We start from the raw sequence: 19377 nt of genomic DNA on the forward strand, positions 1-19377 counted from the left end.
TAGTGGCATGGTGTGCATTTATATGAGAACTAGTGGCATAGTCGTAATTACCCTAACTTCTTTGTCACCACCGCTCCCTGTTTAGTTGCAAATAGCACATAGCACCACATGTCGGTAACTTTTTTGCACAGAACCACAACATAGATTTGATTTAGCAAAGAACGACACATTTTAGTGTAATGACTTGCACAAAACACATAACCCATCATTAAAAGCTTTAATAGCCAATTAATACGCTCGTACTCTCCCGTTCCCTCTTGAACCCCTTGCTTAGATTGTTAGTCACCGGAGGAGAATATGACATGAGTCGAAGCTGAAGGAGTCAACTACTACAATAGGCGGAACTCTAGCGAAGTCGATGGAGAAAACTTCTTCAACAATCATGATGGAAACTTAGACTAGGAGTAGAAGGGAACCAATTCCCTAATCCTAAAACCTAAATAGCTAAAGTCGAGTTGTTAGCTAATTAGCAAGCCAAGTAGCTCTGTAGCGAGATCTAGCTTTAAATCTAGTCTACAAGTTGTTTTTCTAGAGTTTTATTTGCAATTTTACCTCATATAATTAGAAGGCCATGAAGATCTTTTGTCAAGAGTCTAAATTGTAATTATATAGACATACCTTGGACCTGTAATATTTCCGTTTTACCACTCTAAATGATGTAATACTAGTAAAACGATATTTCATTAATATTAACTATGACAACGACTTGCATGTTAAAACATGGTATGATGGACACCGCACGCACCAGCCTGTGTACAAACACCTCTACTATTTCTCACTCGTTGCGGGCACAAGCAGGCCGTCGCTTGCAACGCTGCACTCATGGGGCGCACGGGATAGGCCAAGTAACTGGTACACCTCTCTCTTTTTCTCTTTTCCCCTTTCTTTCTGTTTCTATATATAGATAGATGTTTATTTTTTTAAACGCTCAAATTTAAATAAACTTCAAACTAGGAAACTGCTAAGATTTAAAATCTTGAATTTTTTTGAATTTTGAAAGATGTTCAATTCTGAAAAAGTTCAATTCAATCATAAATTGCAATCATAAGCAGAAGTCGCATGAGTTTCCAACTATAGCCCCGCTGACCATTTGGTCTAATGGGCACGACGGTGAAGCCGCCGCCGCAGCCGGAGCCCGCGTCGGTGGCGGCGGCGAGGAAGCTGCACCTCCTCCTCCGCTCCCGCGACCTGCGCCCGGCGCTCTCCTACCTCGCAACCCTCCCTTCGCCGCTCACACTCCTCCCCAACCACGCCCTCAACGCCCTCCTGCGCGCTCTCGCCGCCGCCGGCCGCGTCCGCGCCGCCACCGACCTCTTCCGCCGCATCCCGAACCCCACCGCGCACTCCTTCAACTCCCTCATTGCCGCGCTCCTCGGCCGAGGCCGCCGCCGCGCGGCCAACGCCGTCCTCGCCGCCTTCCTCCGCTCCCCGCTCGCCTCCCCCGACGCCACAACGCTCAACACCCTCCTCCACGGCCTCTCCACCGCCTCCCCTCGCCCCTCGCCTCCCTACCTCCTCCACCTCTTCCGCTTCCTGCCCAGCACCTACGCGTTCGCTCCCGACGCCATCTCGTACAACTCGCTGCTCTGCGCTCTGTGCCGCGCCGGCGACCTCATCACCGCGCGCAACCTGTTCGACGGAATGCGCGTCGGAGGCACAGATTCTTCCGTATCTCCTAACGTCGTCACTTACACGACCATGATCAGGGCATACTGCGCGAGGAAGCTAGCCGACGAGGCGCTCGCGGTCTTCGAGATGATGGCCACGGACGGTGTGGCGCCCAACAGGATCACCTACAACACGATGCTGCAGGGGTTCTGCGAGGCCGGCAGGATGGAGCTTGTGAAGGGATTGCTAGAGACGGACTCGTTCAAGCCAGACACATGCACATTCAACACACTGATGGCTGCGCATTGCAGGGGAGGGCGGATCAAGGAGGCGATGGAGGTGTTCGGCCAGATGGTGGAGCTCCGTGTGAGTCGCGACTCCGCAAGCTATAGCATGGTGATCAGGGCGTTGTGTGAGAACGGGCAGTTTGTGAGGGCTGAGGAGCTTGTGGATGAGCTTTTGGAGAAGGAGGTGCTCAAGAAGCGAGGGGGTTCTGTACCGCTCATCGCGGCATACAACCCGGTTTTCGTCTACTTGTGCGAGAATGGGAAGGCAAACAAGGCAAGGATGCTGTTTGGGCAGCTATTGGATCGAAGGAGCAAGGTTGACTTTGCTGCATTCAAGACATTAATTCTAGGGCACTGCAAGGAGGGAGATTTTGAAGAAGGGTACCAGTTGGTGCTGTCAATGTTGAAGAGGGATCTTGTGCCTGACGATGAATGCTACATTGCTGTGGTAGAAGGATTTTCGCAGAAAGGGAGGATGAAGATTGCATGGGAGGCCCTACATAGGATGTTGAATAGTGGTCTCCGGCCTAGCACAAGCACGTTCCACTCAGTTCTCTTGGGGCTTCTGAAAAAAGAAGGCTGTGCAAAAGAAGCTGCGGATTTGATTGATATAATGCTGGAGAGGAAAATCCGCCAGAATTTGGATCTTTCAACCAATCTGATTGATGCATTGTTCAAAAGCAACCTAAACGACCGTGCTTACAAAATCATTACATCTCTATATGACCATGGCTATTACATCAAGATGGAAAATTTAATCGGGGGCCTTTGCGAGGAAAAGAAGTTCACAGAGGCAGCGGAACTTACTTTGTTTAGCTTCCACAAGCAGGAAGACTTGGGTCTGTCGATATGCAGTATGGTTCTTGATGGTCTTTGCACAACTGGTAGAGCATCAGATGCATTCCGGCTTTTCTATGAACTCATTGAGTGCGGAAGCAGTTCTGCTGCTGCTGAACCTCGCAGTTTGGTTGCACTTCATCATGCACTTGAGGAAGACGGAAAAATGAAAGAAGCTGATTTTGTTGCTAAACAGATGAGGCGTGCAGCTGCCAGAATTAGGCAAATGGTCTGAGAATTAACATTTTCAAGGAAGCAATTCACACTCTATACTGATCTGTACACACTTGGTTTACAGTAGGGATTGTGGCCTTGAACAGAAAGCAGGATACAGAAGTTGGACTCTGGTTTACAAGGCATGGTGGCTTGATCAGCTGCCCAATGGTAATGGATCATTGAGGAATGTTAGATTTTATACGAATGCAGATGGTGGATCAAATCAATCTAGACCATCCTTAGAATGGTTTGTTTTGGCCATTGGATGGTCAGACCTTGAGACAGAAAGAACCCTATGCGACACTATAAGGTTTTCAGGATCTGGTATATTTCTTTCGCAAGGACTGTCTGGTCAATATTTCTTTTGGATGAATGAAGTGTGTTAAAAACGAGACAGCAGGTCTTCTCCAGAGAATTTGAAGAGCAAAAAATCTAGAGATCAATGTGCGCGTCCACGTTATAATCATCCCAACAAAAGGTCCATGAGCTATGGTGAATTGGTGAGTTTACTCTTTTCCACTTGCCATATGAAATATTAAGTACTGTTATGGCTGTTGCTATATTTGCCATGACATGGAGGGTCATTATCAGATATAATGGACACAGTTGTTTGCAATTCGCAAGTCCTCGTGCATCCCTCTATTGTATCCTGCAGAAAGTGCATCCCTGGATGTGTGCTAGTAGCGATTTGCCAATTCCATCCTCAAGTATTCTTGTTCTGAAGATCCGTTATGCAAGATAGATTGAAGACCCAACCTTGTTCTCAAAGAGGATACTATATCTGGAAGCATTGCTAGAGATAAGTTATGATTTAACTGGTAGAATCCTAGAAAATAGATATTAGCACGCTGACACTCCAAGATCATTTAGTTTGATTGATCAGATGCATTGCATCAGGTGTTATTGTTAAGGATTTGTTCACATGTACGTAGTAGTAGTGATGGTGTTAGAGGGCTTCCTATGATTATAATTTTGAGAAAGTAAAACATGTATGTGTGTGTGATCACATAATAAATAATGTGATCAAGTTACCATCGTTGATTGTTCCATCACATGGGAAGAGGTACGCCCTTTGTAAATGTTTCACAGACAATGCACTGTGCCCCTTTATCTTAGATACATCTGTAAACTATGGATTCGTTCTCTCTACTTTCTACTCAAAACACGTTATCAGCACAGTTTATTTTCTGACACTTCCCCTTGATCAATTTATGCTATGTACAATTGGACATCGAAAACTCCTCCATCGACGACTTATTTAGCTAAATTCTGTCTCAAATTCTGTATCACGTCAATATTCTTATTCTCACTGAATTTTCAGTTTTTCACATGAGTTTCTATCTAACTCTGGTTCTCAATATGGAATGAAAATACATGAAGGAGAGTGGTGACCTTGTATACTGTGTTCATGCAAATGTCAGGTTGATCTCGGCTCATCTAGTTCTGGCACGGTAGATGGAGATGACACTCTAGGCATAGTCTATATCGATTTATTCACTTGATCCTTACTCTTGGTGACATCTGTTTGACGTATCCTGTTCCTGCTCTCCAGATGATCAGATCGTAGAGGTACAGGAGGAACAAGGGGAAGGCATTGTGCTTGGATGAGAGGGCACTAGCACTGACTATGAAGTATGAACAGGTGCTTAAATAGTTGTCCATCATCTGCTTCTTTTTCTATATAATAAAAAAGGCTGTATGCATCATTTCGATGTAGAGGCCGGGTGTTTCAACCTCCTTTTCGGAAAAATATTTGCTTCTTTAACCCATGCAAACTGCCTGGTTTTCTTTCGTGTTAGGCTTCACGCGTACTGTCAAACATCATCTTGGGTCTTCTTCTTGCAGCTACTGGGCAGAGTGTTCAGTATTCTTTGCAGAAACAATCCAGGTCTTGCTGGGAGGACGCACATGACAATCATGACCCTTCGTAATGTTCTTAGGCATTGCACAAAGAAGACATTATTCGTGAATTTCATGGACTCGTGTCAAAAGTGTGTTTCTTTCTGCATTACTTGCATAAATGCACTTTACCATTGATGGTGTTTATTACAAACTGACTGTATATCATATATCTCCAGGATGCGTATGCAACCTAAACATGTGATGGACTTCTTGCTTTCTGAACTGGCAACTGGTGGATCACTTGATGGGCAGCAGAAGTTGGTGGTCATCAAAGGAAGATTTGCTCCAGAAACTTTGAACGCCTAAGGAGAAACATCTGTAAAGTATTTTATCTGAAAATCTTTGCAGCGTTTTCTCCTTAATTCTCCTAATATTTTGCTTACCTTGTTTGTTGCCAACGGCCAGGCCACTTAATTTTCTATTTGCTTTTTTGTCAAACCATAACAACCAGTATCGACTTTGCATGTGTGAAAAGTTAGCTTGGTTGCTACATTAGTATATCTAGGAGTTGGGAGTAACTAGCTTATGATTCGCAAAAAAAAAGTAACTGCTTATTTTTAGCCAAGCGTCTGCATGTGTTGGGTATATATATATACACCGTCTCTTAAATTTCAAAAAAAAAAATCTCTTAATTCTTTGGTGTGTCAATCATGTGCTCCTCTTTTTAGTGCGCCATTTTTTTTTTCCTCGGTCGCTCTCAACTTATCCGATTCTCGTAGCATTTTCAAGTAAGCACTTGCGTATCTAAAAGTTGAGATTTTTTTTGAGGGAAATCTAAAAGTTGAGGTTAATTTCTTAGCAGGCAAGCATGTGGACGTGTTCGCTATATGTACACGGTCTCACTCAATCATCTCTCTTCGACTTCCTTTTTGGTGAAGTGCGATTTTCCGTGTGACATTAGAATAGCATTTTAGTTTGTCAATACCTCGAAAGCGCTAGGCCCTACAAGTTTTGTTGTTGGAGGCATGGAGATGGTGTTGAGCGTGCGGGAGCTCTGTCATGGTGGCTGACAAACTACTCATTTTATTTAAAATCCCAACGTGACCAAGTGTGTGTCCAAAAATACATCAACACACAATTTAGTTTTGTTTCACCATCCTAGCGACGCACGGGCATTATGCTAGTTTAGCTAAACTATGTCTCAAATCCTGCATCACGTTAATATTCTCACTGAATTCTCAGTTTTTCACATGAGTTTCTAGCTATCTTTGGTTCTCAGTATGGAATGAACCAATACATGAAGTAGAGTGATGACCCTGTATAGTTGTATTACCAGTTAACACGAAAGGCAAATAAAAGTGTGGGTTATGATCAAAATGACCGTACTTACATATCTTCTCTTCTCATCCGGAAGATGGAGACAATCATGCAAACCCCTAGTTAATTAACGTCACTAAGTTCTTCTTTCGATTTCGCTGCACATCTACCGATCTTTTGGTACTTAGACATGTCTAGTTTAATCTATTGCACTTGCAATTACTTCGTAGATGATCTAAGCTAGCTAGTCATTCGTGCCAACTACATGAAGACCTTTTCTGAATTGGGCATTCCCCATCTTCCCATCTGGACCTCCAGAATATTCTTTTGCTCAGAGCTCAACCCCTCAGTGAACACTACCTGCAACCTTTCAAGAACCAACGCATTGCGAAGCAAGAGCTTGACCAACATCTTCTCTGGCATGCTGCCCTCATAATCTTCCACGCTGATCTCCGTCACCCCAGTCCGCAAGCATGGGAGAGAAAAGATGGGCTCCGTTATCTCGTCGAAAACTGCGACCCTCGTATCAGCCATCCCCTTTTGTGACTCCCACATCAGCAGCGAGAGAATCTCCAGGTTTGGGGTCTGATCCAAGATCCTACCAATGGTAGCGACAGTGTTGCTGCTTCCAATGCAGCCTTGAAGCGTGAGCCGCGTCAGGCGGGAGAAAAGTGGGAACCCCGCATCGAAGAATCTGCTCTGTAAGCCCCCATGGTGCAGATGCAGGTGCTTGGTGTTAGAGATTTCCTCGAGAAACCTTGTGAGGTTGGCAAACTCTGCCTCCCAGGAGAGAGGCTTGCAGAAACCGATGGTGGTGCACAGAGGGATGGTTGCCGGCGGTGAGCCGTGTAGAGACATGAAAGATTTCGGCAGCCCCCTACCCCCGTACTCTAGCGACCTCAGCTTGGATGCGTCAATGTCGACAGTCCTGACGTTGTGGCAGCAGCGGATGGCGAATCGGCGGAGAGGTTTGTTGAGAACTGAGACCCGTTTGAGGTTCCACAGGGCTTCAAGAGTCAGGTCAGCGAGACGGGGACAGCTCGAGATAAGCCACTGGATGCTTCTCCCAGAGTCGCTGAGGGCTGTGAGGCGCATTGTGTCGAGAAAAGGCAAGTCGACGACATTGATCCTCGGTAGCGCCAACCGGCAAAAGGCTACACACAGTGTCCGTAGGGCGGTGCAAGAAAATAGCCTCCCTGGAAGGAGATACCTCCACCTATTGACGAAGGGGTCGTCGTCGGAGTCGCTGCCAGCATCATCATCTCTCCTCCTGTCGTCGCTGAAATCACAGATGGGGCTGACGTGGAAGCGCAGGTCGAGGTGGAGCCCCGGGTGGTTGTGGCAGCACCCACGCGGCGGTTGCAGAACGTAGGCGAGCCACTGGTCGATGGCGACCTTATCCCACCTGTGCCAGCTGTCAAAGGCGAAGCGGAGGCTGCGCAGCGGCACGGGGATGCGGGCGCACCGGCGACGACAGAGGAGCGCGGCGCTGACATTATCGAGGAGCTCGTCGCTGCAGCTTTTCCTTTCCAGCATCTCGTAGTACCATGTTGTCCAGTCATTGGCCCTCGCGCCCTCCGCCTCCTGGAAGGAGATGGTGTGGACGCTGCCGAAGATGTGCCGCCACCGGCGGGACAGCGCGGCCGCGCATGCAGCCTCCTTGGTGGGGAGGAAGGAGAGGACGTGGCCCAGTACATCGTCGGAGAGGCCGCTGATGCGATCTGACGGCGCCGACCTCTTGTGCTCAGGTGAAAAAGCCATGTCGATCGAGATCTGCCTCTGCCGTGCAACTTCAAACTTTCCATGTGGGTGGCTGTCAACTTATATACGCAATTTAATGTTTCAGCCTGTCCAGACGTGTTGGAGTAACTAATCAATTAGAGACGTAGGACGGTACTACTGTAGTTCATTATATCAAGAACAGGCAAGCTCCAACCCTAGCGGCGGCGTGCACGTACGGTCCCTTCTGACCTACGAAGATGAAGAGCAAGAAGAGGCACGCCGACCGGCTGAGCACTCTCCCAGACGAGATGCTACAGCACATCCTCTCCCACCTTACGTCCGAGGAAGCCGTGCAAACAAGCCTGCTCTCCCACCGGTGGCGCGACGTCTACGCCGGCGTCCCCGTCGTCGACCTCCTCGACCCAAAGAGTGGCAGGAACAAGCAAGAACAACTGGTCTGCTTCGACCAGCAGGTGACAGGCGCGATCCTCTGCAAGTCCCCTGGGACGCCCATCTCCACCTTCCGCCTCAACGCCTTCAGCCCGCCACGCGACCTGCTTGACCAGTGGATCCTCATCGCCATGTCCTCCGGTGTCGAGGAGATCGACGTCAAGCTGAGGTATCTGCATTGCTCCAGACGCCGTCTCTGCCCGTTTGGCTCATCCAACAAGGCCTCGGCAGACTTCGATCAACACGAGCGGAAAAGCTACGTCAAGACGCAGCACCATCTCTTCAGGTGCCCTACTCTTCGATGCCTCCGCCTCGCGAACTGGACGCTCGATCTCCCGCCGGGCGGGGTGGCCATGTTGGCGACGTTGGATACGCTTTGCCTTGTAAGGATCATGGACCCGAAAGATCAGCTGCAGCATCTGCTTTCAAGCTGCCCGCACCTCACTCACCTGACGCTGCAGGAGTGCCCGAGTCTCACGGACATCACCGTTACCAGCGCCCGCCTAAAGAGCTTTGCCATGATCTGCTGCCACCATGCCAGGCGCGTCGAGCTGAGCAGTCACCGCCTACAGTTGCTGCAATACAAAGGCGGATTGCTTCCTCACAACTCCCTCTTCAAGCTCGCAGACCACGCAGGAGTCGTGGCATTGAAGATTGAAATATGTCAAGACCTCTCCGACAAAGAGCCAACAGAATTTGCTCCGGCCACTCAGCTCATCAAAGGGTGCACCAAACTGGCGCACCTCCACCTTTCCTTGCGCCCATCGATGGATCACTGTAGCAGCTTCTTCTTCACAGATGTGTTGCCCTGCATGCAACATCTCAGGCAGTTGGGCCTCCAGTGCTGCTTCCGCAATGACAATGACGTCAGGTCGGTTGCTGTCTTGCTAGGTGAGACCGAAAACCTGGAAGTGTTGTCGCTGTTTCCGCTTGGTTCGGAGACTCAAAAGGATGTGGGTACATGGTATTGGTCTGATAGCGAATCAGACACCGAGCCTGAGGATGGTGGCGGCGATGGGGTCGACTATAGTAGCCGGGTGACCGATGGTTTCTGGCCAACACACATCAGGTGCTTGGATGATAAGCTGAGAAGAATCAACATCTGGAACTACAGAGGGCTGCAACTTGAAAAGATGCTTGCAAAGTTTCTGCTTTCCAAGGCCGCGGCTTTGGAGGAATTTTCAGTTACCTTAACAGCTGGGTGTTCCCAAAATAAGAGCAAGATAGCAAAGGAGGTACGATCCTGGCGGATGAACCACCATACCAGAGTAACCGTAAATAGGTGCTAGACAAGTCATGAATGCACTTCCTATAAAATTAGAACAAAAGGCTATAGGCTTGTTCTTTTTTTAACACCATCATGTACTAATATGATTTCCTTAAAGATTTCTCTCTTAATTTTACCTTTTTTCAACTACTACCTCTGTCCATAAATAGTTTAGATTTGTCAAAATTTAGATATATGTAGACATTATTTACGGGAAATATAATTCTACACCCACGCATGGGTACACGAGCTATCCTGTCCACACAGTCCATGAAAGTGCTTTGAGATCCGAAAAAAGATTTTAGGAGAGAAGGGTTTTTTACACTTTCGAAATATAGAGAAAATCTGCTCTATGCAGTTTAGATGGGACCTAAGGTGGGCATAACTAAGCCATGCTGCCCAAGATTCCTGAGAGAAATGGTTCGTGTGTTGGCAGCCTGTAGCCCAAACAAACATCATACTGCATCCTGCGCCCTCACCCACTCATCTTCTTCTCCACGACCGTCATCTTCTCCCTCCGCCCTAGCTTCCACCCAGTTCATCTTCTCTTCAATCTTCACACCATCCCCTCTCTCAACCGAAAAAAATGGTCAAGTGATTCATCACGCGGCAGTAGTGGGGGATTTAGGTACAAATGGAAAACCCACATGAACCTAGACTGAGATTACCATGCTTGCCAAAAAGCGGGCATTTTCGTAAGGTCAAATTATGGGGATCTTTAAATTTTCTTAGATGCATATCTTAATAATTCCTTTGTTTGCACATTTCGATGGCCTTAGGATCAATCACTGGGGATGTATTTACTCATATCAATGGCTGCACCTATCTATGGCTCCTCTCTAGAAGAAACACTAATAACTATAATGAGCTTCACTAATTGTGGCAACCACACAAATGAAGTAGTAATTTGCCTGAACACTTGCTCTCACGAGTTACTCCACTTCACTTCACTTCATCTAATTGCATTTTACTTTATTGCACTTTACTTGTCTTGCATTTTACTTCTTGCATTTTAATTTCAGCATAGGAAAACCTCTCTACACACAAACACACACACACCATAGATCCTAGCTTTGCATAAAAGGCCATATAAGTGGGTTATAGGGCTTTAGAGAATAGATATTTTACCTTCAACTCCTTGTGGGTTTGACACTCAAATACTTGTCAAATTGTATTGCGGTGATCCCCTGCACTTGGGGGTTATCAAGATACTTTTCTGGCGCCGTTGCCGGGGAGCGTAGCGCTAGACTTCTATTCTTGTTTGCATTGCTAGTTTTACTTTTAGTACATTTCTTTTAGAAAATGGAAAATACCAAAAATACTCCTGTTATGAGCACAAATATGAATATCAATGACATCTTGTTCATGTACTTGAATGCTGCTGAGATTGATAAGAAACATAGATAATCAAAAGAAGGTATGAGATTAGAATGTTACATGGAAACCCTAAATTCTATTGATATTGAGGTGCTTGACTTATATGATGATAAAAATTGTTGCTCTACACAAAATTTTAGACATTTTGAATTTCAATATAGATCACATAAAGAATATGTTATTGCATCTTATCATAGATGTGATTATGCTCATTTAGTGATGGAACAAGTTAAGCGATTTGTTACTTATATTGCAGCAGCTAAATTATACACCTTTCTTTGTGAACAAGAAACTTACCCTCTCTCTTCTAATTCTAAAGAATTGCTCATATGTATCCTTAATTATTGTATAATCAACTACCGTGAAAATACCTATGTTGTTGACATTAAAAAGAGCAGTGCTGCCCAAGAGAGCACTAATTTTTTGCAGGAAGAAGAGGAAAACATAAGATTAGGGATGTCCATGCAGCCCGTAATGGAATTCAAAGAAGAACAAGAGGAGGAAGAGAATGATAAAAGCATAAGCTTGGCAATGCCCATGCAACCCGAAGAAGAGCATGAAGAAGAACAAGAGGAGGAAGAATGGAGTAGTTGCCCATCTCCAACTCCCAACTATGGTAACACACAAATTCCTATGAGCACCCCTTCTTATAATATTGATGATGATCCTCTATGTGATTTAAGCTTTACTAATTTATGGGAGGATCATGGTGATTTAAAATAAATAGATGATACCATAAGCTCATTAGATGATTCGCCTTTATATGGTGATTCTATTCATGACTATGTTATTCATTTTACTCTTGATGCTTGCAAATTTTATGAAAGAGGAAGAGATAAGAGCTCTCTTTAGATTTCCATGTTATTTCAAATACAAGATACTGGTCATTATATGAATTGGGCTACCATAGCTGTTATTATTTATTCATATATAAAATGCCAATGCATAGGAAGAGGGTGAGACTTAAAAGTTAATTGTTTCAAATCTTGTGGTGTGCTCCATATGCTTTCAAGTAACTTTTAATTTGAGCACACCTTTATGTCCTTGTTAAATAGCTTTACTTATTATTGCATATTAATTAGTTTATAAGTTTTAATAAAATAGCAGAATGCCCGTGCTTCGCTACGGAGCAAACGACCGTTAATATATTTTAGATGTATCAAGGGTGGAAAGTGTTTCATTTTTCAAATTTGGAAGCCCTCCAAATTTTTTGTGGTGATGCCGATGTATAATGGGTGCCAGGCTTCCCCTAAAAACCATAACGAACTTGCGGTTAATTAGATTTTTCAAAGCATCAATTTCATAATGGAGTTTGATATTAATACATATGAGTGTCAACAATACAAGATTCAACATAATGTTCTAACAATAACAAAAAATAAGCTCAGTTTAATCTTTATCATTTCGAACAGATAAAAATGAGAGTCTATAATTTATGATCCCCAAATGTTTCATGGATTTATTTAATAATGAGAAAATTGTAAACGTATTTAAATTGGGTACATAACCTTTCTATAACTCCTTAAAAAACCAGAGCATGAACATATACCATGGATCAACAGAAAACTTGTTGAGATAGTAAGTAGATGTGACCGAGGCAAAAGTATCGGGAGCGAAGGACGAGAGGGATAATGACTATCAGTTATGGGTGGTATTTGGTTTGTAATTTCTAGATATGTGACACCATACATTCACAAGTTTCACCTTAATAGTAAAGATTTGTTAATTCTAGCCGATTTACACGGAGGGATTTTTTGAGATAGTAAGTCGATGTGACCGAGACAAAATTATCGAGAGCGAAGGACGCAAGGCATAAGGATTGCCTAAGAACGCCTACGCCTACTCGTCGTCGTCGTCGCTGTCGATCACGACGGGCTCCAGTACCGGCCACGACCAGTTGGCAAGCGGCGGAACATACACCGGTGCCGCCGGCGGTGGTGGAGATGGAGCAGCCCACGTCTGTGGTGGTGGTTGAGCAGCCCACTCCGGTGGTGGAGGTGGAGCTGCCCACGGGTTGTACGGCAAAGGTGGAGGCGGTGGTTGCACCGGTTGCGGGGCCGAGTCCTCGAGCGCCCGTCGTAGGGCCTCTTCCTCCGTGAGGCCCGGCGGCATGATGTCAGTGGCGTACCAGGGCAGCGGCGGCTGCACCGGTCGGTCCACCTCCGAGACGAGGACGCCGAGCCTCGTGATCTTGTCGTCCGTCATTGTCGCCGGGTACTCGAACTCCCGGCCCTCCGCCATGGCCAACTGCCATTCCTGGAAAATGCAGGCAACGCAGTCTTCGCTGTCATCTTTGGCCTCCTCGTTGTGGTATGCCAGCGCGTAGTTGTAGTTGTCGTCCTCCTCCTCGTCATGTGGTGGTGCCGGCGGCTCCCGTGTTCGCTGAAGAGGCGGCGGTGGATAGTCAAAAGGGAACTCTATGTCGCCGAGGAAGCCTGCCATCCTCCTCGGATCCTTCTCGGTCTTGCGCTAGGTGCGCCAGGTGTTGGAGTCGATGGCGTAGGCGGGATCAGCGTGGAGGTTCGATGGCAGGTACCACCGCCGGTGCCGGATCTCGGCGCTCCTCTCTGGCTCGCGCGGAGGCACCCGCGGGACAGGCACCCGGAGGTATCTGAGCCGCCAGCCGCCGCCAGGCAGGTGCACGTCCCACCAGCCCGCGCACCGCGTCCAGTTGTTGTACATGAGCCGCGCCACGTTGACGGACAGCGGCACCCTGTGCGTCCGCTCCGCCTTCTTGGTGCCGCTACGGGACGCCTCGAAGTCGTTCTTCTTCTTCCCCATGGTGATGCGGTGGCGCACGGTGGTGAGGGGTTGGAGTGGAGGTGTCCGTGGTGTGGGCGATGCCAGAGACGATGTCGTCGACTTTTAAGGCCGGGCCCGCGCGGGACATGATGTCATTGATGGCGACACAGAAGCCCAGCCGCCGCCCGCCAGTGCGTGTGCAAAAGAGGCAGTCGCGACATTGATGGCGAAGGCTGCGGCGAAGACACGGAAGCGATGCCCTCGATACAGCCCTATGGCTCGCTGCCAGGCGGGCTCGATGGAAAAGTGAGCGGTCATTTGGGGCGTCTGCGCCGCATCCCAGGCGCAGATATGCGCCGCATTTGCGTCGCTGCGGACAGCCCGATTACTATGCGTCACCCGCTGGAGCTGGTTCCTGACACATTTTCGGCCCGCTCAGATACAAATGGTGCCTTAGCGTTTGTTTACGTCGCCCGCTCGAGCTCCACAAAACACATGCGCACATGTACATTAGTGGAAAACTTGGCCTACATGAGATACCCAGCCAAGCCGTGGACAAGAGCAGTTCCCACCCGTCCTTCCTGCCGCCGCTGCTTCCGATTTGGCTGCCCGTCGCTGCGCTCCGTCAGAAAGGTTCTTCCTTGCCAAACTGCGTGGTCGCCATCCCGAACCCGCGATTCCATTTTCGCTAAGTAGCCTGCCTGCCTCGCTGGGTCGTGGGTATGTGCTTCGTTGTGTCTAAGGAACGGGAAAGAAGGAACTGAGATTGAATTAGGAAAAGGGAGAGCGTGGCAAGAAAATCGGAGGCAGTTAAAATGCCTTATATCACGAATGTGCTAACGCAGAAATTCAGAGCCAACAGCCACCCCCGATTTTTCTTCCACACAAGAGAGCTACGCGTCAGATAAGGTAGGGCACGAGTAAAAACAGGGTTTTTTTTTTCAAGATTGCGTTGAGATAAATCATCTTGGTAGGATAAAGACGCGTTAGTTGAGAAATAGTAGGTGTTTGTTGTGCCATTTGAAATTTTGAAAAGCTACACCTAATGGTGTGGAGTTGTTTGTTGCGTTGAGATAAATCATCTTGGATAGTAGATGTGGGGGGTATTATTGTCCATCCTGAAAATGTGACACCAGGCATTCACCAGTTTGCTCTTAATAGTAGAGATAAAATAAAAATAAAGTATGGAAGAGTAAATGAGAAGGGTGAGCAATGAAGAAATTGGGGTCGACCTTGAGCATGTGTTGTTCATGCCAATGGAACCATTGCTAACTATATATCATTAAAACTCTTCCTACAGTAAAAAAATAAAAAGAGTGTTTTATTTTCTTTATATATTTTAACTTCTTGAATAAAATGGTTTCCCAATGATTCCTATAGTTCCCATCTTGGTAGAAATTATCATATCATTTGCTTGGAGAACTAATATTTTGTAGGCATTGGGGTATCATGGAGATGAAAATATTTCTTTGAATGAGATGAGTACCATGATATGATGAGGAATAAGTAGAGAATAAGAGGTAGCAAGATCATAAGCTTGAAAATGCCCACGCATCTCCTTCTTCTTTCAAGTATCTCAAGTAAATCGTTTCAAACTCATGTTCTAGTTTTACTAGTTGAATACCCGTGCGTTGCTACGGCGTATACAAAATCGTGAGTGTAAATTATATATAACTTCATAATTTTTCAAAGCATTATTCATAAATTACAGAATTCCTCTCGAAACATGATTTCTTCTCGCTGTATAAATAAATCTAAATGGATAAAGTAATGAGTTAAGGCCCTCACATAGTAGATTCGAGATAAACAAAAAACACACAAAAAAAAACTTGCCATTGAACCGGAGCTTCGTGAAGCATAGCACCGCCATCGTCGAGACCGAGACAGGCACTGGGTTTCACCACGGGCCGTAATCCGGAGAAAGTACTGACAATGGCGCCTCCAAGATGGTTACACCACTCACCTAGAAAAAAATTCACACGCTCTAGGTATTTCAAAACTACCCATTATTCCTAAGCCAGGCTTCCAGAACGTGATATGGTAGCTATTGGTTCCAAAGAGATGCCACCAATAGAATCCCAGTGCTTCACACTCCTCACCATCCACATGGAGAAAGAGAAATATCATCATCACCGCCACATCCCCCGCAGTGGAGTCGCTAGCACGATCCACCTTCGGAGGCTAACGCCTCGGCATCTATAAACTCGAGTCCACGGCGCGACAAACAACACACCGCAAGGCCGACGGATAAGACGCGGTAGGTCGGTACAAAATCCAAGCCCACCCCGCTTGAATCCAGGTAGCAACTGGTCGCCATAGGTGCAACTGGCACATGACTTAGACCTTAGAGCCACCCGCTGGTCTAGGCCTGAGCCCGAATCTAGCCTCACGCCAATGTGAAGGGATAAGCTGTTGTTAACACCCGGATTTTTAAGTCCAGATGCCTGTTATGCCATACATCGCAATCCCAGGAATATTGTTGTTGCGAGACATAACAGTTGAGTATCATAAGTCATCATTCATTACATACCATAGTCGTCTTACAAATAGATCACATGATCCAATATTACACAAATAGTTGATTTACTGATCAACGGACATACACCAGTTCATAGCGGAAGCGTAAAGATAAAGGGACTCTCTAGTCCACAGGCCAACGTCTGACGTCAGAAGATTCCCTAGTTGTCGTAGACATCTTGGTTGCCGTCATCTTGATAGTTCTGCTCCTCTTCATAGTCTGGCCATTTGAATAGCCAGGGACACAGCCGTGAGTACTTTAAAGTACTCGCAAACTAATACTAATGTAAGTACTAACAATTCTAGTAAGGGGGTGCTAAGCTCTAGTTTATTTGCATAAAGCCAATTTTAGTTCACAAGTATTTGAGAAAAGACTTATTCATGTGCTAACTAACTCAAGTGGGAACATTAGTGTCATTCCCACAACATTGTTGTGATTCAAAGTCAAGTCACCAGTTCACCATTCACTTCACCATCATTTTCAAAGATTTGACATCGGACACTGTATGGCCTTTCCAACCGTCCGTAACCGTGGACACGGCTATTTGAATAGATTTACACTCTGCAGAGGTTGCACACTTGTGCCACAACATTTGATTTCATCCGTCGGGATAACCCCGAATCATCGTAACACAGTACGCGGATCATCAACCATAACCTTTCACTTACAAATCCTAGTATGAGCACCTCTCCCCATGAGCTTGGCCTCCCAGTGAAGACCAACTGTCAACCTGGGAACTGCACAGGGCTTGGCCGTACAATTCACCTCAATTCACATCATTTCTCAACAACGGAGGCAGCCTCGGCATAACCCCTATGATATGTGTTCAGAGGGAACCCATACTAAGAGGCATAAATTTCCAGTTAAGCCCTACCCATAATCAGGTATTGTGGGGGTACTAAATATTGGAAAGGTATCGCATTCAAACCAATATCAGTTTTATATCAAAAATCCCCATCTTCTCTTGGTCATATTCACCTTCAAAAATCATTCAATGGAATGACTCATCATTCCAAGGTTTCAAATTCAGTTCAAAGTCACATGTTCCCATCTAGAGTAGTCAAGTTTTAATACTTAGCAATAGCACTAATCATGAGGGGTGCTAATCTTGCTTGGCTAGCTTGAGACTAAATTAACTACTCTAGTAACCTTCTTTAACTTTGACCAAAGTTAACTATAAAAGCAACTCTTTGAATAAACAAGTAAAAACTTGTAAGGTAGAAACTTGGGATAGGCTTATGGTAAGAAAGGTAAAAATCATGGTGCCTTGCCCCAAGGGGCTTTGCACTTTGCAAGAATATTAGCTTGCCACAATAGAGCTTGCATTGGTGTTAGCTTGCCGTGGTGTTTGAGGTGATCAAAGTGCTCTTCCTCTTCTGGGTAGAATCCTTCCTCTTCCTGGTATTCTCCGGTACTAGCGTCTATACACGAATACGAGGATACAATCACCAAGCAATTCATGGGCTATTCTAAACATCACATGTATTCACACGAACTAATCTATTCACATCATTAAAACAATTAGGGTGCATTGGTTGTGTTGCTTGAGGAAAAATAATTTCCTCCCATTACATATGTAAATGATAGTTTCCATATAGTTCTTGAGGAATAATTTCCTCTCATTGAATCTTCTTAAGATTTAACTTCTCAAACAATCATACATGAAATCATGTTGACCTAAGTCAACCATTCATCATCATCATTTGAGAAAATGATTTAAATGAGGTAGAGATACCTCATACTATTTAACAATTCTACAAATGATTTAAAATCTCCAAGTATTTCATATGAGAGTATTTGACCAGGGGTTCAAATTTCATATGAAAGTACTTGAGACAAGATTTAAATGAAGTGTAACACTTCATATAATTTGCATAATAGTTTTGGATAATATCAACTACATAAACTAGCCATATTGTCCATTAATTAAACTAGGGCATGATCATGCAAAGTGACCACACCATTTTCTTGCAGAATTAATTAGTGTAAGTCAAATGTGAGCTATTGGAGTTGGAATTAACTTAATATCTATTTTGGTTGATTTTTAATAATTATTTGAGTAGGGAAAAGTCCCTGCCTTCTTCTTTTTGTCAGATTAATTCTACACCTAAACTTGACAAGGGACCAGTGGCATTGTGTAGATCTTTTCTCTAGCTTTCCAACAACATAAAATTCATCAAATTTGGTTTGGTAGATTTGAAACTATTCAATTTCTAAAACAGGTTCAGTATTTAAATTTCTACCAAATTAATTTAACTGAATTTGAAAAATGGGCCTAGGCGGGAAAATTAACAGGCCGAAACAGGGAAGAGAGAGGTGGGCCGGCCCAGTAACGCTTCAGCGCGCCACGGGCCGTCTGACTGTGGGACCCAGGCGTCAGTCTCTATTACAACCCGAAACGGTATGGGATGATGCGGGCCGTTGGATTAAAAACAGATCGGACGAGCGAGGCGCGTCGTCTTCTCCGGCGAGAGAGGATTCCCTGGCGGCGAGGGTTTGATGCGGGCGAGCTCACCGGCGGTCGGCGAGGCAGGGCGGTGGCGGTGCTCGAGGTTGTCGACGACGACGAGTCGAACGGTGGTCGTGGGAGCGTCTGGGGTGGTCGCAATCGATGGCGGCGTGCAGGTGTTCTGGCGGGGCTCCGGCGACGAATTGGCTTGCTCCGGCGGCCAATGTTGATGGGAGAGGAGTGGAGGAGGCTCAGAGAGGGGAGGGAAGTGGATTGGTGTGAGGATGGAGGCGCGGGAGACGGTCTATTTGTAGTTGCGCATGGTGCCTGTGGGTCTGCGGCGAGGGCGACAGCTGCGCGGCCATTCCTGCGGGCGAGAGGGGTAGGTGAGGTGGGCGCTAGGTAGGTGCGGTCGAGGCGAAGCCATAGCGCGTGCTGGCGAGGTGGGGGACGACCTGTGGAGCGAGCGCGACGACGAGTCCTGGCGGCACGGGCGCGGGAAAACGGGGACCTGGTCGTCGGCGACGGCGCTCGCGCGAGCCACGGAGCGTGTCTGGCGGGCTGCAGGGATGGTGGCGGTGCTCAACGCGTAGCCAGGGGGTCCGGGGGAGGCTTGAGCTAGCGAGGCGGCGCGTGTCCAGAGCGCGTCTGCGGGCATGCACGCACGACGCGAGCGGCATCCAGGGAGGTTTTGGGCGCGCGTTTTCCGGCGAGTTCACGGCGTCTCCGTCGACGTGGCCGGTGC

The 19377-nt window shown here is 46.5% G+C and overlaps 3 protein-coding genes across 4 annotated transcripts; 2 read left to right on the plus strand and 1 right to left on the minus strand.

Moving 5' to 3' along the window:
- The first annotated feature begins 773 nt into the window (after nt 1-773).
- LOC127308666 (uncharacterized) lies at nt 774-5417 on the plus strand. 2 transcript variants are annotated; one of them, XR_011746550.1, is made up of 4 exons: nt 774-852; nt 4501-4590; nt 4794-4939; nt 5027-5417. XR_011746550.1 is itself a non-coding variant. In XM_051339557.2 (4 exons), the coding sequence occupies exon 1, from the start codon at nt 1099-1101 to the stop codon at nt 2965-2967; it is 1869 nt and encodes a 622-aa protein (XP_051195517.1). In that variant the 5' UTR covers nt 1069-1098; the 3' UTR covers nt 2968-3448; nt 4501-4590; nt 4794-4939; nt 5027-5379. The 2 variants fall into 2 exon arrangements, 1 of the variants encoding a protein (XP_051195517.1); XM_051339557.2 differs by lacking the exon at nt 774-852 and adding an exon at nt 1069-3448 and having other exon boundaries at nt 5027-5379.
- Nucleotides 5418-6265: 848 nt separating this feature from the next.
- Nucleotides 6266-9683, plus strand: LOC139832047 (F-box protein At4g22280-like). The gene has a single exon (XM_071821455.1). The coding sequence runs from the start codon at nt 8087-8089 to the stop codon at nt 9566-9568; it is 1482 nt and encodes a 493-aa protein (XP_071677556.1). The 5' UTR covers nt 6266-8086; the 3' UTR covers nt 9569-9683.
- LOC127310706 (F-box/LRR-repeat protein At4g14103-like) lies at nt 6369-7868 on the minus strand. Its single transcript, XM_051341356.1, has one exon. The coding sequence runs from the start codon at nt 7866-7868 to the stop codon at nt 6369-6371; it is 1500 nt and encodes a 499-aa protein (XP_051197316.1).
- Nucleotides 9684-19377: the final 9694 nt, after the last annotated feature.

The sequence above is a fragment of the Lolium perenne genome, chromosome 6 (genome assembly GCF_019359855.2).
Source record: "Lolium perenne isolate Kyuss_39 chromosome 6, Kyuss_2.0, whole genome shotgun sequence".
In the NCBI taxonomy this organism is placed as follows: domain Eukaryota; kingdom Viridiplantae; phylum Streptophyta; class Magnoliopsida; order Poales; family Poaceae; genus Lolium; species Lolium perenne.